At 32.3% G+C, this 17,596-nt stretch overlaps 1 protein-coding gene across 1 annotated transcript in view; it reads right to left on the bottom strand.

Moving 5' to 3' along the window:
- Positions 1 to 17,596, bottom strand: part of LOC118191976 (AP-4 complex subunit epsilon-1-like) — a 69,337-nt gene that overhangs the window by 11,386 nt on the left and 40,355 nt on the right. The window contains exons 7-14 of the mRNA XM_085806739.1: positions 17,025 to 17,188; positions 15,029 to 15,102; positions 14,824 to 14,946; positions 14,609 to 14,721; positions 11,456 to 11,593; positions 9,151 to 9,265; positions 6,010 to 6,104; positions 353 to 535 (exon numbers count right to left, since the gene is read on the bottom strand). Of these exons, the coding sequence (XP_085662865.1) occupies positions 353 to 535; positions 6,010 to 6,104; positions 9,151 to 9,265; positions 11,456 to 11,593; positions 14,609 to 14,721; positions 14,824 to 14,946; positions 15,029 to 15,102; positions 17,025 to 17,188 (1,005 nt within the window). The remainder of the gene's footprint in view (positions 1 to 352; positions 536 to 6,009; positions 6,105 to 9,150; positions 9,266 to 11,455; positions 11,594 to 14,608; positions 14,722 to 14,823; positions 14,947 to 15,028; positions 15,103 to 17,024; positions 17,189 to 17,596) is intronic.

Raw genomic sequence — 17,596 nt, 5'->3', positions numbered from 1 at the left:
ATTCCACAATAATAAGCAGGGCAAAAAGATGTACATTTGAAAATACACATAAATTCTATACAATTACATTAATATTTAAATGGAAAATTTGTTTTTGGGAGGGGTTCATTGTATTTTATTATTACCTGCATAAAACTGTATTTCATGGAAAAAAATAACAAGCAGCATTTTTGAGTTCAGGAGAAAGAATTAAGAAAGTTTAGTTTTACATCCGATGAAAGAGTTTTTTTTTTTATCCTTATTGCTGACCAGTGTAATAAAATATTAGCTATCAAGATTATTATAGGCTACACAATAAGAAATTAAATAATGAAGTTAGAAAATTATAAATAAAATATGCACCGAGATGTACCTGAGAAGCACCTTCTGGCTTAACTTCCATATTCCTCAACATATGTACAAAATCAGATGAAATTTCTTTAGTTTTTAAAATGAGTTCTAATAGTGAAATCAAAAGCCAAGATGCAGAAACATCATCAGCTGTTTCCAATAGAGATGGCAAAACTTCTTCAAATTCAGATGAAGTGATCAATACCTAGAACACAGAATAAACAATCTCGAGTAAAATATAACAGGAAAAAATAATACCTGAAAAGAAAAAAGCAGTAATTATTTACAAAATGCTATCTGAATATTATTTCATTTGAGAGATAATGACTGATAGATAAAGGAAGATATTAAAGCTTTTACTATATTGAAAAGTCACATTATAAATACACAGAGAAGCTTAAGGAAGTAAACACATTGGAACCTTGATTATTCTTCAATACTTGTCATCACAAATAAGAGACAGATAGCTCTGTCATTGCAATGTCAGATCAAGGTAGTTTGTAATGAAGTTTCATTCTTATCATAGTACATAACACATAACTAGAACTGAAAACTGCTTACATTATGACTTGCTTACTATTACATACAGAAAAATATAACACAGAATATATACAAATGAGTCTCACAAATGAAACCACAACACACATATATACAAATGAAACCACAACACAGTAAAATATTAAATAACTTATATCTATTACGATGCTTTAATTTTTAAGTTAGTATTCATTCTATTCACTGAATTGCCCTGGGGCTTGAGTCACTACTAGGCATGTTGGCAGGTGGTAGATAGCTATATGTCCTATATTATCTGACAAGATAGCTTTGAATAATTAATAAGAAATCATAAACCCCCTCCCATAATCCTGGTGTTATGTGACCCATGCCTAGGGTGAATGACACAGCAGTTATGTCTTAACGGAGCCCCTAAAATGCCTGGCACCTTCTAGGGTATTTTGCCTTACCCAGCAACAGGCAATGGTGGGTGCACCTTTTTTATTCTGTACTTTCTTTTCTAGTTTATATATGGCTAAAAATGACAATATAACTAAAAATTCTGCTTTTGCAGGCAAAATCTCTGAGGTAGACCTTTCTTTTCAAAACAAGGAAACCCAGAGGAAATCAATCGAAGGTGCAGAAATGAATCCTTCCTTGAGTGAGGTAGAAATTATCTCTATTCAAATTACTCAACCGACATCTGGAGAAGGGCAGGAAGTTATTAAAAGCATGACTGACTTCCTAGATAAAATCAAAAAGAGAATGTCTGGAGCACAAAAAAGAAATGTGCCCACGAACTGAAAATTGTCAAAGGTGCTTGGGTTGAAAACCCATGGGAAAAGGTGAAAAAAGACCATCTCAAAGGATGGAGCAAAATGCAGCCCTGAAGACTGCCAAAAGAGACATACCTTCAGGTCCGTAAGAGTCTCCCCGAAGGTATAACCTTCAGGCAGATTCTTATGGTAGTAAAGATAACTGTACTCATTGAGGGACATCCTGACAAACATTTATTGAAGGAACAGGCTACTGACCTTGAACTTCTGTTAATGAATAAAATAAGAAAAAAACAGTGTGGGCTTTGCCCCTACCTTTATATCCTGCAGAGAGAATGGGGCACTTATTTTCAATTGGGCAGATCTGGGGAGCTCTAAATGGCTAGTGAAATAAACCTTTGCCAAGAGCAAAAACTTCTGGTGGACAAAGAAACTTTTCAAAACCACAATTATAGCTAAACTGCCAAAAGTTTGTAACAAACTGGACCCCAAAGAGGTCATGAAAAGGATCAAGGCCCAGAACAGTCAGCTCGCTTCAAATGAGTGGAAAAGAAGATCCATCTAGACAGACCAACATCCTTTGTGTGTTTGAAATGGATGCTGCTGTTCTTGGTCGAAGAGTTCATAAATTTTATATCAGACTTCACCAAGTACAAGCTAAAGTTCTCGACAAATCCACAAGACTGATGGGAAGGGGGGTGAAGGTTCTTCAAGCCAACACCCATCACAGCAGAAATGGTACCACTAGCCTCAGAAGCAAATTTCTTACTGAGGACATACACCTGGCTCTGATACAATAACCCTGGTTGGTCGGGAGTAGAATGAGTGGCCTTACATGAACAATGGGTAAGCTAATCTATAATTTTAATAGTGATGCTAGAACATCTATTCTTTTAGATAAGGATATTGTTTGTTTCCTCTTACTGATTAAGTGTTTCCTCTTACTGAATTTATTCACAGAGAACTAACGACAGTGAAAGTCAGAGTCAACATGGGGGGATGAGACAGAGAAATTGTTTTTGGTTTTGTCTACTTGCCCTATGAAGAGAAAGCTCTACTTGATCAATCTCTACACAAACTTAGGCAAATTTAAGCATGAAATAACTTGCAAGCAATCCTAGGGCTAGACTGCAATGATCACAATGTGGTCTGGGGTAGCACAGACACAAAAGAATTGAGTGCCTTTTAGAATTTATTCTTATTATAATTTTGATACTCTAAATGTGGGCAATGATCCAACTTTTATCATTTCTAATAGATCTGAAATAATTGATGTTATTGTTGTGAGAACAATGATTAGTAAAAATATCAAAAAATGGAAAGTTGACAGTAGACTGTCAGGCTGAGACCATCAAAACACCCACTTTGAAATTAATTTAATTCTTGATCGAATGTTTAGAGATCCCATGAGGGTAGACTGGAAAAAATTCCAGGAGGAACTTGTGGGGCTGGCTGAACTGGAGGAAAATCCTATTAGGGACAATTATGATCTAGAAGTTACAGCAGAATGTCTGCATAACAATATTCTAGATTCATACAATAACAAGTGCCCAATTTGCACTAAGAGAGCCTTAATGTAACTAGTAGAATGACTAGCAAATGAAAGGGTAGTAGTCAGAAAACCTTTCAATAAAGCAAAGAAATATGGTTAATGGGCTACTTATAGAAAAGCCCTAACCAACTATAACACATGTCAGAAAAAGTAAACAAGACTCCTGGAGGAAGTTCTACAAAGGGACAGATTCTATCTCTGTAAGAGCTAGACTCAAGCCTCCTTAGGAAGGATGAACCAATTTTGGTTGGCCCCTGAAGAAACAGGATAGTAATGTTGCTAACACTGGTAAAGACATTATGGAAATTATGGACAAAACCCACTATCCAGGAGCTAGGGATGTGTACATCAATGAAGGTCAGCACTTCATTGGCTCCGTAAAAAGAGTCACAAAAAACCAAAGGACCTATGCTAAAAATATTCTTTATCATAATAATGTTAGGTGGGCTATATCAACCTTCAAACCACTCAAAAGCCCTTGACCTGATGGAATTATGCCCAACATGATCCAAAAGGCAGAGAAAATCATTATCCCAGTACTGACTAGAATTTATAGAGCTAGCTTGGCACTGGGATACATTCAAAAAATATGGCAAAAGACTACAATTGTTTTCATTCCTAAACCTGGCAAAAATAACTATGACCAGCCTTTCTTCCTTTTTCTTAAAATTACGGAGAAAATTATTGATAGGCATATTAGAGAATAACAGGGTAATTACAATCCCTTGTATTATAAGGTATTTCTCCCACCTTCTTAGCATGCCTTTGTGGTGTAGTGGTCAGCACACTTGGCGTATATTCGAGAGGTCTGTGGTTTGAGTTCTGGTGAGAGCATTGCTCATTTTTCATCTCTCCTGCTTCGAATTAACCTAATAAATCTACAATGGCGACTGAACTTAAAGGGTGGTAGATGATGTTTCTCCACCACCAAGATTTGGCAATTGGATCCCCTAAAATCCCAGTCACCCTTTATAGGGGTATATAAGGTATTTCTCCTGCCTTCTTAGCATGCCTTCGTGTCACCCAGAATTAATCTCTTTAGAGATGGTATGCCACTGTCTTCCAGGCATAGGTTCTCACTATTACTGTTTACAAATAAATATAAGCAAAGGCTATCACAGTAAGTGGATTCTCATTTTTAGTGACAGTCAAGCAGTCTTAAAGGTTTTATACTCTTTTCAAATTAAATCAGAGATTGTTTTGGAATGGGGAAACCTGCATTCCAAAACAATCTTAACATATCTGATGGAGTATCAGCACAGTAACTACTGTTATGTCGTCCTTTGACACTGCAGCCAAGACAGGTGCATCTACAGTGGTGTGATTAATGATGACATTGTTATCGGAGCGACATTACCAGACAAATCCTGGTTTTGTGTACAGCTTTATGATGGATGTATCCAGGTGTGGAGGTACTGAGGAGAGGGAACCTTGCCAGCTTGCATTTGTCACTTTAAGATGTGCCTAGTACACCTGGCATGCTGGTATTGGGTATTGTTGGATACACATCCCTGATAACCTCTTATTCACATAATACAATATTCTAACTTGCAATCTATACAGCTATAGTTACATTTCTGATGTATTATGGTCCATCGTTGCGCCCTATCTTCAAGGCTTGTGTGATGCCATTTTTCAACAATATAATGTCTGTGCTGTCCTGACTTTCCTCAAAACAGAGGGTGTTTCACTGTTGCCCTGACCAGCAAGTTCTCCAGATCTCTCATTGAGAACACCCGGTCATGGATTGCTGACAAACTAGCATGCCACCATTCCCCAGCAATTATGGCTGATGAACTCTGACATCAAGGTGAAGCCACATGAAATGAAGTATCCATATCTGACATTTACGCTCAGTTAAGACTTGATGTTCTGCCTGATTACAACCACTGTTGCTGCCAGAGGTGGTAGCTCAGTATTGAATTCTTCACGCTGTGTATCCCAAACCACCTGCAAATTTAATCATGTCTTCCTCTCATTATACTGTATATGTACAATAAATAAGATTCTGCTACTTGCTTTCCTTTCTGATGTAGCCAGTACTTGCTTTCCTTTCTGATTCGCATTATATGCTCTTGGATTTTTCAATTAAATAACCTGTTATATAGTTCAGATACTAACTTACGGAGAGAAACAGAGAGGAGTAGAGATTCTTCCTCTTTATGAAATAATTTACAATAGTTGGAAAATCTGCTACTGGTACATGGGCAACTTGCTCAGAAGTTTAATTTCTTCTCCATAATGCAGAACAACCAGTTGTGGCCAGAAGGCATGTAAGGCTCATTCCCTTATTTTGTGAGTTTAACCCCACCTTGCACTGCAGAAAATACTGTCAGTAAAGAAACTGCCTCCGACCAACAGATTTCTAAATTCAAAAGAACACTCACTGGTGACTAAATCAAAAGAGCTCCTATTTTCCATATAAAAGACCATTGATTGGTACATTATTTACATATAAACATGAAATAAAATAAACGGGAAACACTACCATTGTTTTCTTTGTGAACACCATTTATTTTAGTAGCCTAGCAGTATCCTAAATGTATTTTTTATTCATGTTAAAAGCCATGCCCCCAAATTTTTAATCTCATTTTTGGAAAAAAAATTATGATCAGAATATAATATTAATAAATGTAATAGTTCTTATATATGTAAGATATGTGATCAGTAGATCCACAGGGCATGTCAATGTCCTACTCATCTTTTATTTTTAGTAAATATAAAATTTTAACAGTGGTAAAATAGATGAAATTTAAACACATAGTTGTAAGCATTAAAAAATGATATAAAAATTACAGCATTTGTTTAAATGAACAATTCATAATTAGATATAATAAAGATATATTAAATTCATACTGATGCAATAACTTTGATAATGGAAGGAGGAAGACACTGTTTTTCTTTATATAATTTTAGACATGTTTTCTTTGCAAGATTCTTCAACATATCATCTGTGAAAAATTCAAACACATTACAAAAATATATTATATATTACAAACACTGAAATTTTGAGCAAAACTACTTTTTGTGAAAAAACAAAAATGAAGCTAAAAGAAGAAAACTAACATTAACTTTTTTTTCTTTTTTAGATCATGAGAAAACTAACAGCATGAGAAAATAATTTCACAACAGCATTAAACTGAAACTTTTAGTGTGCAAAACTATAAACATCTGAGAGACAGATTGAGATTCATATAATAATTATATTTCATTATTGAAACAGGGCAATAATTTTGGCAAAATTTTCCAGAACATAAAAAGAATAACAGTCCTTATAACATTAATTCTCTATTAACTAATCAACTATGAAGATTTATAAAGCAATTCTGAAACAAAAAAATTAGCGCAATTTAATTATGACAGATATAAAAACACATGTTAAGAAAACTACATGCTGGCACATAATGAGCCAAGTATTTCTAAACGCTTTATTATTACTTTCAACATAAAATTATTAGTTTACATTATTTATGTTAAAGACAAATCATTAAATATTTGAAATTATAGGCTTACATAAATTTATATGGGGAGTACAAATAAGTCTCCACCTTTTTTAACCAAAAATTGCCCATTTATTGTGAAAGAATGGTGCATTAATTTTTATTCAAAGTATTGTCCATCACTAGCTACTACTTTTTCCTATCTTTCTGGCAGTATATGGATACCGCCTTAGAAGAATGCTTCATCTTTCAAGGTTACCCACAAATCAACCCAATTTTTGGTATCTTCATATGATGTGAAGTGCTGCCCAGACATTCTCATTTGAATGTAAGTTTTCATAAGTGCTGCAACAAGAGGATGAGCGTTATCATTCAGAAGAATAATGTTGTCATGTCTGAAGTAGTAGTGGGTATATCTTTCTTTGAATGCTAAGTTCACTCTCATCAACTGTATTTGGTACAGAGCCCCAGTAATCGTTTCCTCGATTTGAGCAACTCATAATACATAACACGAAAATGATCCCACCATAAACACAACATGATTTTTTTCCATGATGAATTCCATTTGGCTGTCGATGTTGAAACACGGCCAGGTGGCTCCCATGCTTTCATCTTCTTTGGGGTATCCTATTAGATTCATTTTTCATCACTAGTGACTATACAGTGGGAAAAAAAAAAAAAAAAAAAAAGCCTTTCATTTATGTCTGGCAAGCAGCACTTCACATGTAAAAAATCAGCGTTCAACGTTTTCTGGCTTCATCTGGCTTCAGTTCATATGGAAACAATATCCTTGCTTTTGAATCATTCCCAATGATTTTAAACAATGTAAAATTGCTTGCTAAATCACTTCTAATGCAAGTGCAAGGCCTACTTGCATTTGACATGAATCTTCATGCAATAATGCTTCTAATTCCACGTGATCATACATTTTCACCTTTCTGCTCTGTTCTTTTGTATTTGGCGTGAAATTCATCATTTTTAAACTTTTGAAATTGCTCACAACTATTTCTCTCACTTAAGGCAGCCTCATCATATGTTTCTACAAGCAACTGGTACACCTCAGCTGCAGAATTTCTTCAAATTAAAGAAGGTTATGTTGTTAGCACATGTCTAAACTTTTGATATGACATTTCACATCAGACAATTTGACCATAACTTACTGGTGATGTCATTTTTTCCTTGAATTGCAGACTTATTTTTGCTCCCAATAAATATAATAATAATTTTATTACATAATTTAATTTATAATCAAAAGCTCTTAATTCTTAAAGGTAAATTAATTTCATAACTTAGTTTTTTAATTGTAAATAATGTGGCAGTACTAAAGAATGAAATTAACACGCACAATTTCAAATTTCTAAAAACACTGTTCTTTGAAGATACACCCAAATTAATTTTGGTACTTTTCTGTTTCACTGCCGCAAATCTCGCCAAGCAGACTTTACTGGCGACAACGCCAGTAAAAAATGTTACAAATGTTAGTTCTATGAAATTTTTATTTTGAAGGCATAAACATTTTAATATCATTTAAAATTTTGTAAAAAGACATTAATTTTTGAATTTACTATGCTTTCATGGTACTATATCCTGATTTGCCGTTTCATATCACGTGATCCCAAGTGATCTCATCTCACGTAAACTACGCTACAAAAACCTAATTCTTTCAATAATTATCTACATTAATTTCAAGTTAAATCTTAATAATTTGGATTACAAGTTTAAATGCAAGAATTATTTCAATTTGTACTGTTACTTACGCTCTTCTTTATGCTTACTCAGAAATTATGTGAAACTGCAGTGCTTTACTTCCCTAGTGCATTTTCATTAGAATTGATGAATAAAAATTGACTTTGCCTTTTCTACATTTTCGCCTTCGAATGAGCAGTGTGATTGCATCCTAATTGACTTAATTACTGCGAATGGCCTTAGAGCATAAAATTGAACCATTTGGTTAAAATTCTATGTAATTGTATGCCAGTACTGAAAGAAACAATCAATCTGATAAGAAATAGCTGCAACTTGTTTTGAAAATGAAGTGTAAAAGGTTACAGCGATTAAATTCTGTTTAGCATCGGTTGTAAAATCTTTGGCGACTTTATTACTTGTGCCGGCAAATTGGAAAAGCAGCTTAATTTTTTACACTTGTACATTTCAAATGCATGACACAATGTAAAAACATATAAAATTTCAATGATCAGCACAAAATGGATAACAAGACATCCCCTAAAAAGATTAATGAAATAATTAATTATCAATTTGGTAATTTTAAAATTAATAATTTAGATATTATTATATCATTAAAATATAAATTAACATTGCATTACCATTATTAATTATTATTATTATTATTTTAATGTAAATTCATTAAAAAATATATTCTCCAAAACGGATCAAATTCAAAGCAAAATATGTAAATGCATACAAGAAAGCATATTATTAATTCATAAACTTAACAGGATGGAAACAAAATGTTTTTGTATGACTAAAGTTCACATAATACCCTTTTATTATCAAAAAAAGAGAAAAATGATATGATTAGGAGAAAAATACCACAGACCTTTACAAATCTTGTTGATGACGCCATGTATATTAAAAGCAGGCAGAACATCACCAGCATTCAAAAGAACATCAATTATAACAGAAATATACCATTCATTTTCATCTTTGAATTTAAACATGATTAAGGATTAAAACACAAATGTGAAAAAATTATGGATATATACTTAATATTTTCATACATTACTTTAACCCTCTGAGCGGCCATGATTTTCACAAAGAAAGCACAAATTTTCCAAAACTACTATGAGAACAATTATTTTTTGATTTTAATGTACAAACTCTCCTAGAATTTCATACCTGGATTTGTTTTCTTTTCATATATTGCCTTAATTTTTTTTTGACATATTTTAATATGCACGTATATATATGTTCTTACAGATATCACAAAAAATATTCTACGCCATATATATATATATATATATATATGGCCTTGCCACTTAGAGGTTAAAGCACAGAATGCAATTCAATATTTAAATAATAAAATTAGAGAATGAAATTAAATATTTATGTTTTACTATTACATAAGAAAACTTATTGCCTGGCTCTACATTATATCAAAGAATATTAGGGAAATCTGTCTAATTTGCTCAAGGAATTCCTGTAAAATTTATGATTCAGCTTCAATGTACAGTCAAAGTATGTTTTAGTAAAAACATAACTCATGCCATCCTTTGAAATAACATTAATAAATCAGAAACAATTTCATTCATATAAGTTGCTGTCTAAATCCCTTATTTAATGGCTCATTAACAACAATAAAAAATACAGATCATTTTTAGAACTACATTTGCAATGTAAAATTATACATCCGTCTACTGATAAATAAGGAAGAAGCTGCATGCATGTATGTATGCATGTATACATTTGTATTTTCCTTGAATTGTGTGGTGATTGGAAGCATCTACAACCACCACATTTTTAACACATGTAGTCCTTACCCTAACAGGCTCAATTTGAAGCTTGAATTTGTTTTTATTTTTTTATATTTTGTGAGAATTTAAGGAACTTTGTATAAAAACTTTGGGTTGCCACTTTGCAAAGTGCAAGATATTTATGCTTAAGATTTAATTAGAAAACTCAACAATGTAAAAGAAGTGTGTTCTGCAAAAACCTAAAATATTTGTCTTTCAGAAATTCAGTTATCTAAAATCGAAACGTACTGCCACCACACAAATTAAAAATCTTCATCTCACAAGCAGCAGCATGTTATCATTCAGTAACATATAAAATAGTATTTAATTTTTCTTCCACATTTATTCAGTTATTAATTAATAAACTAAGCGATTTAAAAGCAGTTTAAATTTTCATTACTATTAATTAGTAGATGTATTTGTGAAATTACTTTAGTTGGATTAGTTAAAATCATTATATATTTGTTTTGTTTTCATAATAACTATTTTAGGCAGCTGGCTGCACAAGTGGCTATAAACTGTGACTCCAGCTATAATTTTGATTACATATTTTTTATCTTATGTATATGAGGTAAAAATATGAAAGCAAATTTCTAATTTTAACTGGCAATAACCTCTTTTATCCTGCATTTTAATTTGGATATTTCTGCTTTCTGTCCTAAAAATAGAAACTATTGTATAATATATAAGAAGTTCAAATTAATCTGCATTATATGATCTTGTGCATCATTATCTCTCTTACCCAATCACTGAATAAGATTTCTGTTGAGAACCGAAACCTTTTTGATATCTCCTACATTTCCTTCTGAATGTGTTACTTTCCTAACTGCTTGCAAAGTAACACATCGCTACTTGTTTCTATTTATCATCCATTTTGTTGCATGTGCTAAGCTTTCAAAGCAGTGGGGTGCATATAGTGCTCATTTTATTTGTGTCAGGTTAATGAAATGTGTGTCAACCATGAATATTAAAGTAAACAAGTAAATTTGCCCATGTCTACATTCCTTGTTATGCATCTATGACACCACAAAGCTTTTACAACTTATTTGCAAGAGATAGATAGATATATGCACACATGTTACATACATACAATACAGAAAGGGTAAGGGATGTTTAAAAAAAATGATTACAAAATGTTTAAAAAACACTGATGGAAATTATCTATTTATTATTGAAAACAGAAGTTTAAAGGAAATAAAACTGTAGGACAAATCTATTTACTACACAACTAAAGACCTTGATTTAAGAAATAACATTAAAAAAAATCAAGACTATGAACATTTCTTTTCTATCTTTTTATAATAATTTTTGTAGGGCATTACACATAATCCCAAGATATTTTTCACAAATAAACATTAAAAACTTTTTTAAAATAAAGTTTAAAGGATATTTTTCAGCTAATTGCAGAATTTTCATAGACAAATCTCTTTTCTTCTCATTGTCCACACTTGAAGTTATAAATTCCATCATCTTTTTGCAGATGGCAATGACATTTGATGGATTGGCCAACTGATATATCAGATCCAATGTCTAAAATTATGGACAGCTGTAATCACATCATTTTAACATATGACTATATTACATCTGTGCTATAAATCTATAAAAACAGTATTTTCAAAAAATCAAAGTAAACATAAAATATGCAATACAGGAATTATACAGCAAAAGAAAAAGGTTTACTCAATATTCAAAGCAGCAGCTTAAATGCAGTCAAATACTGCTATTAATAAACTCCATATTCGAAATGACGTCTTATACCGAAAATTCGAATCGGATGATGGGAAAGCTTTTCGATGGCAACTGATACTTCCAAGATCCTAGATCCCAGACTTCCTTAAAGAACTACATAGCAGGAATACAAAAAGCCACTTCGGAATAATGAAGACATTGCAGAGAGTTCATGAGCGCTTCCACTGGAGTAATATAAAGTATGATGTGCAAAAGTGGTGCCGATCTTGCGATGCCTATGCGGATTGGAAAGGACCGAAGAAACTCAGCAAAGGCAAGCTGCAATGATGCAACATAGCACTGCCTTTTGAACATATCCCCTTTGACATCTTGGGACCTCTGTCATGAACTGCTGATGGCAACAAATACATACTCGTTTTCAAGTGGCCTGAAGCATATCCTATTCCTGATCAAGAGGCTGTCACGGTAGCAGAGATAGCAATGGATTTCCAGGTTCAGAGTGCTAATTTTACCTTGGCTGTAACCAAGAAAGAACTCATGTAAAGAACTCGGCAAGCTGCTCAGCATTGACAAAACCCCAAATGACACCATTACATCCCCAGTCAAATGGCATGGTAGAGAGGTTCAATCGAACCATCCTTATAACCTCTTGTTGCTGGCTTCCAAAAACTAACAGGACTGGGACAAGAAGTTACCTCTCTTTTTGCTGGCTTATCGAAGTGCTGTCTATGAGACTACCGGCTATTCTCCATCCCAGAAGCTCTTCGGCCGTGACCTTCGTCTACCTTGATCTCTCGTTTGGTCACCCTCTGGATGCCCCTTCATCACCTGAGGAATACATTCAAGATCTCCAGGCCCGGTTTGAAAGACAGCGAGTTAACTTGGCAACAGGAAAGATGAAGGGCTGATATGACAAGAGAGCTACAGGACATCCGATTCAACAAAGGAGACAAGGTGTCGTTGTGGAATCCGATTCAACGGAAAGGACTCTGTCCTAAACTACAATCACCTTGGGATGAAATGGGATGGTCCTTACACAGGAACAGGCTGAATGACATTGCAGTTTGGATCCATAAGTCATCAAACTGTAAGCCTAAAGTCATTTATTATGACAGGTTAGCTTCTTACTATAGCCATAATATGTAGTGTATAAGACCATGGTCCTTTTAGCAACTAAATTTGTGACTCATTTATTTAGTATTTGATTTGTTTTAAGATACTTATTGCTATTATTGTTTATGTTGCCAGTTATTGTAATGTAATGTTTATTATTGCTTTGATACCTTAATTGTAAGTTTGGCTTCCTGTCCAGAGATTGGACTGCCTGAGACGAGCAGTCCTTGGGAAGGAGACAGTGTTACGAATTTTGTATTTAGATAGCTAATGTTAGTAGAATTATAATTAAAATTGTTTTATTTTCCCTGTGCAATGCAGCATGAGACAAATATTAAGAGAAAGCTACCCCAGAAAAGTAAAAATACAAGAGCATGTGCATTTAACATTTAATAAATGAGTATCTCTTTAATTTGTATTGAAATTGTATAAATGTAATTGACTACTATGTTAGCTGTAAGCGTAATTTTACTCTTTTGCTTTCCAGAAATCTCGAGAAGCAGAAATTACTAGAAGCTCTCGTGGCTGACAAATATTAGAGAAAGCTACGCCAGAAAAGTAAAAATACAAGAGAATGTGCATTTAACATTTAATAAATGAGTATCTCTTTAATTTGTATTGAAATTGTATAAATGTAATTGACTACTATGTTAACTGTAAGCCTAGTTTTATTCTTTTGCTTTCCAGAAATCTCGAGAAGCAGAAATTACTAGAATCTCTCATGACAAAAAGGCCAGACAGAGAACATCTCATCTTAGTTAGCTGGTGTTATTATTCTTGATTGGATTAGCTTTCTCTGCACTGCGGATTGTGTTCTATTTAACATTTTAGTAGTTTAAAGTATAGCTACTGATTATATTGTGTGATTATTATACTAATATTTCTGAGGAAAATTACAGCATTTTGTTATATTTCTTCTGATAAGAATAAATTTTATTAATGTTTTATCAGACTTGTGCATTCAATCTATTATGAACATGTACACATGCAACAATATGCTATTTTAATTGTCTGGACACATTTTAAGATGCATGTCTGGGCATCTTAACATGAAATTCAATTTCTCTAAATAGCTCACAATAAATATATGACATTTAACTAATGCAGACAGCCACACAAAAACACCAATTTTAAATATTTAAGTAATTAATTTACTACCAAATTAATATATCTGCACCCCTTTCTGAAGTCTTAAAATTTAGCCTTCATAGATATTTGTAATTTTAAACACAAAATTTTGTATAATTTCGGAAAGACTACAGATAACTTTCTGAAGAAGTAAATAATTTAAGTGATGTCAAGAAGAAATAGTTATTTATTTTTATAATATTTATAAATAGCTTAAATATAAAATAAATTTGTCAATTTTCTGAAATTACCTTTTTCTCTATTTTCTCATGCTTAATTTATAAAACACATGAAAAATAATCTAAATTTAAATAAGTGTATATGTATTTTTTGCAAATTGGAAAGAAAGGGGTAGAGAAATGATCATCTAGCAAACATAAAAGGGTGCATGGACAAAAAAAAATTGAGAACCACTGGTATAGTAGAACACTGACTAATTTTCTTATGATGTATTTCTCATACAAACCGACATGCTGAATCTAAAAATTAGTTCATCATATTCACAGTATCAATAATTCAAATTTCATATGTAAGTATCCATTTTAGAAAGATAATTTTTAAACTTGAATAATGTAAATGTTATGCATATTTTAACTATAAAACAGATAAAAAAACCTTAAGCTGCAATGTTTCATCTGGTAATTTGAGGCATTCCATAATTATTTCTTGCTGCACACTTGTAATACTAGGTTTTATTCTCTTCACAACTGAAATTAAAGCTTCGATGCCTATTAATAAAAATATATGAAATATCAGTTAAATAATGTATAAGAAAACACTTTCAAATAAGTAAATCACATATGAGAAAGTATTTTACACATAAACATTACCTATTAATTTCAAGTTTACATTCTTTGATTTCAAAAATGTAGAAACAGATGATAAAACAAGCTCAGTTAATTCTACATTTGTTTCCATATGAGTTAATGCTTGAATTACTTCATACATGATAGCTAGAAAAATTAAAGTTCATTATTAATCAATATTTTTTATTCCAGATAGTTATAGTAATAGGTTTATTGAACGAGTATTTACCATGACACATAGAATTCTGCTGGCCAGTTTGCAGCAATGTTTTCTTTAAGATTGATGTCAGCTTTTGACAATGCCTAAACAAAATCAAAATAATAATAATAATAATAATAATAATAAATTGAAATATATAAAACTGAATGTCTAAACTGCAGCTGTGAGAAAAAATTCTGTGTGTGCTGGGTGTTGGGGAGAGAAATACAGTAATGAGAAACAAAACTCCCCACTACAAATTTTCTAAGGTAAACACTAAATGGGGAATCCCCCATTTATGCAGCTGATGTGGCACTTTGTCTCTTAACTTGACGCTTGTATTCTCAGTTTGCAATCTACACTATTTAAATAAATATATGCATTTAAACTTTTATATCCCAAACTACTGCTTTTTGGGACAATCCAGAAAATCCGGTACATATGGTGACCTTTATTTGAAAAATACCAGTTATGCCTTTCATGAATGCTTTTCAAATATACAATCAGGAATGATTTATAACTTCAAGCAGTATACTAGGTTCACTCTTTCAAACCCCCTATCTGAGATGAAATTTGCAAATCAAAATCTTATTCTTTATGTTTAAAGATTTTGTATGAGTGGTGCTATATAATATAAAATATATACATCAGTTAAACACTAGTTAAAAATTAGACAGCATAATTACAATTTACAAATAAAGAAAACATTATACTTTACTTTTGGAAATAGTCAAATAATGAAGACTGGCTTTTTGAATATCAGTACAGTGAAAAGTCCTTAATCTGGACTCGTCGAGACTTCTGCGATTCCGGATTATCGATTTTTCCGGATTATAGATCATCAGTTTAAATCTGGTAAGATGGCATGCAGAAATTATAAAATTAAAAATATGAAACCGTAATTTATGAAATAAAGAACAATTATGATCTAAAGGGTATAAAAAAAAAGCTTAATATTTATTTGTTTACTTTATTAAACATTTCTTTCAATGTAAGTTGTTTAAGTTGCTTCGTTTTATGTGATAATACTTTCTCTTTAATACTATAAACAGACATAATTTCTTATTCAGTTACAAAGTTTCGCTGTTCAAGTCCTATAATTGCTGTGTCGAGAATACCAAATAATTTGTCAATCGAAATTTTTTCGTTTTCAATAACCTCTGTGTCACTTTCTTCACTATCGGAAGCGAATTATAATGACGAGGAATTTGATTTAAATCATATCAAAGACAGAGTACATCGAGATGAAATACTACATTTAGTAAGGAATTATAAGCCAAATAAAATAAAAACATCTGCCCTGAAGATAAGGATAGTGGTGACAGATCAACTTCCAATTCATTGTGCGCCGTGGTTAGAGAAACAAAGGATATACCTTTATCCATTTTTTGCAGCAATTCCACTTTTTGTTTGATGGACATCGAAACATACTTTCGCTTTGTAGATCCTTTGGGAGCTCCAGCATCGGAAATTCTATTTGACATAATTGAAAGTTTAAGCTTACTTTTATAAAATTGCTCTAACAGTCTGCAAAAATAATAAGCCGGATCCAATTCAAAGATTAAGGAACAACGCAATCTGCGAGATTGAAAGTTTATAGCTTTGAGGTCCGGATTATGGGTGTCCAAATCAACGACATTTGACTGTAATAACAAATGAGAACATCTAAACTTTATGTACAGAGAAGATTTTGTTTTGTGTTTTTAAAATTAGAGAATATAACCCCTCTAAAGAAGCAAATACCTGCTGCTCATTGAATAACTTGAGCAATTTAGGAAAAAACATTAAACTATTAGTGTTAAATCTATTTGTAATAACACTGGTAAAATATGATACATATTAAGAAATACTATGAAAAATAAAATTTGATTACTTTTTAATTAAAAAATTACTAGTTTACAAAAGAATGAAAATTTAGATATATTAATACATTGCCATATGCTATATTATTTTAGGCTGTTTTTTTAATCTTTATCTCTTAAATGCAGCATCGACAGAATAAAGAAATGCAGTCAAAAATACTCACTCTGGTTTCTTACACAGAAAGGATAGCATTTTTATGATGTCAATTTGCAACCATGGTGCAGGAATATCACAGTAATTCATACTACGTGGAATTCTCCTGAGTAAAATTTGATCTTGCAAATCCACTAAACTGTCGATCAAGTATGCGAAATCTGAAGGTAATCTCTAAACACAAAGATAATATTAAAAATAGTTTGGAATTTACTGAATAGAAGCACACACTTATACGATTGATAAAGACAATTGGCTTAATAAAACAAAATAAACAAACAAACAAAAACAGTACTTTTTGTTATCGGGACTAGATTCTGATATGTGTGTTTGTATGCATGTATGCATGACATACACACATATACATACATATTGTTACGTTTTTCTCTTCCTCACACCAGTTGTTACGTTATTTTCTTCCTTCATGTTCGTACAGGGTTCGTAGATTTGGAGTGAATAACGGCGACGCTTGATGAAGTATCGAAACACACTTTATTTAGCCAATATTAATCAGGACAGCTCCAATAACACTTTTTACAGTCGTCGAAAATCTACTATAAACATGCTGGAACAATCAGCGAC

Source organism: Stegodyphus dumicola, chromosome 12, assembly GCF_044657685.1.
Source record: "Stegodyphus dumicola isolate Sdum_Otavi_A_Nest chromosome 12, ASM4465768v1".
Lineage (NCBI taxonomy): Eukaryota > Metazoa > Arthropoda > Arachnida > Araneae > Eresidae > Stegodyphus > Stegodyphus dumicola.
This window is presented reverse-complemented; position numbering and strand designations above follow the sequence as displayed.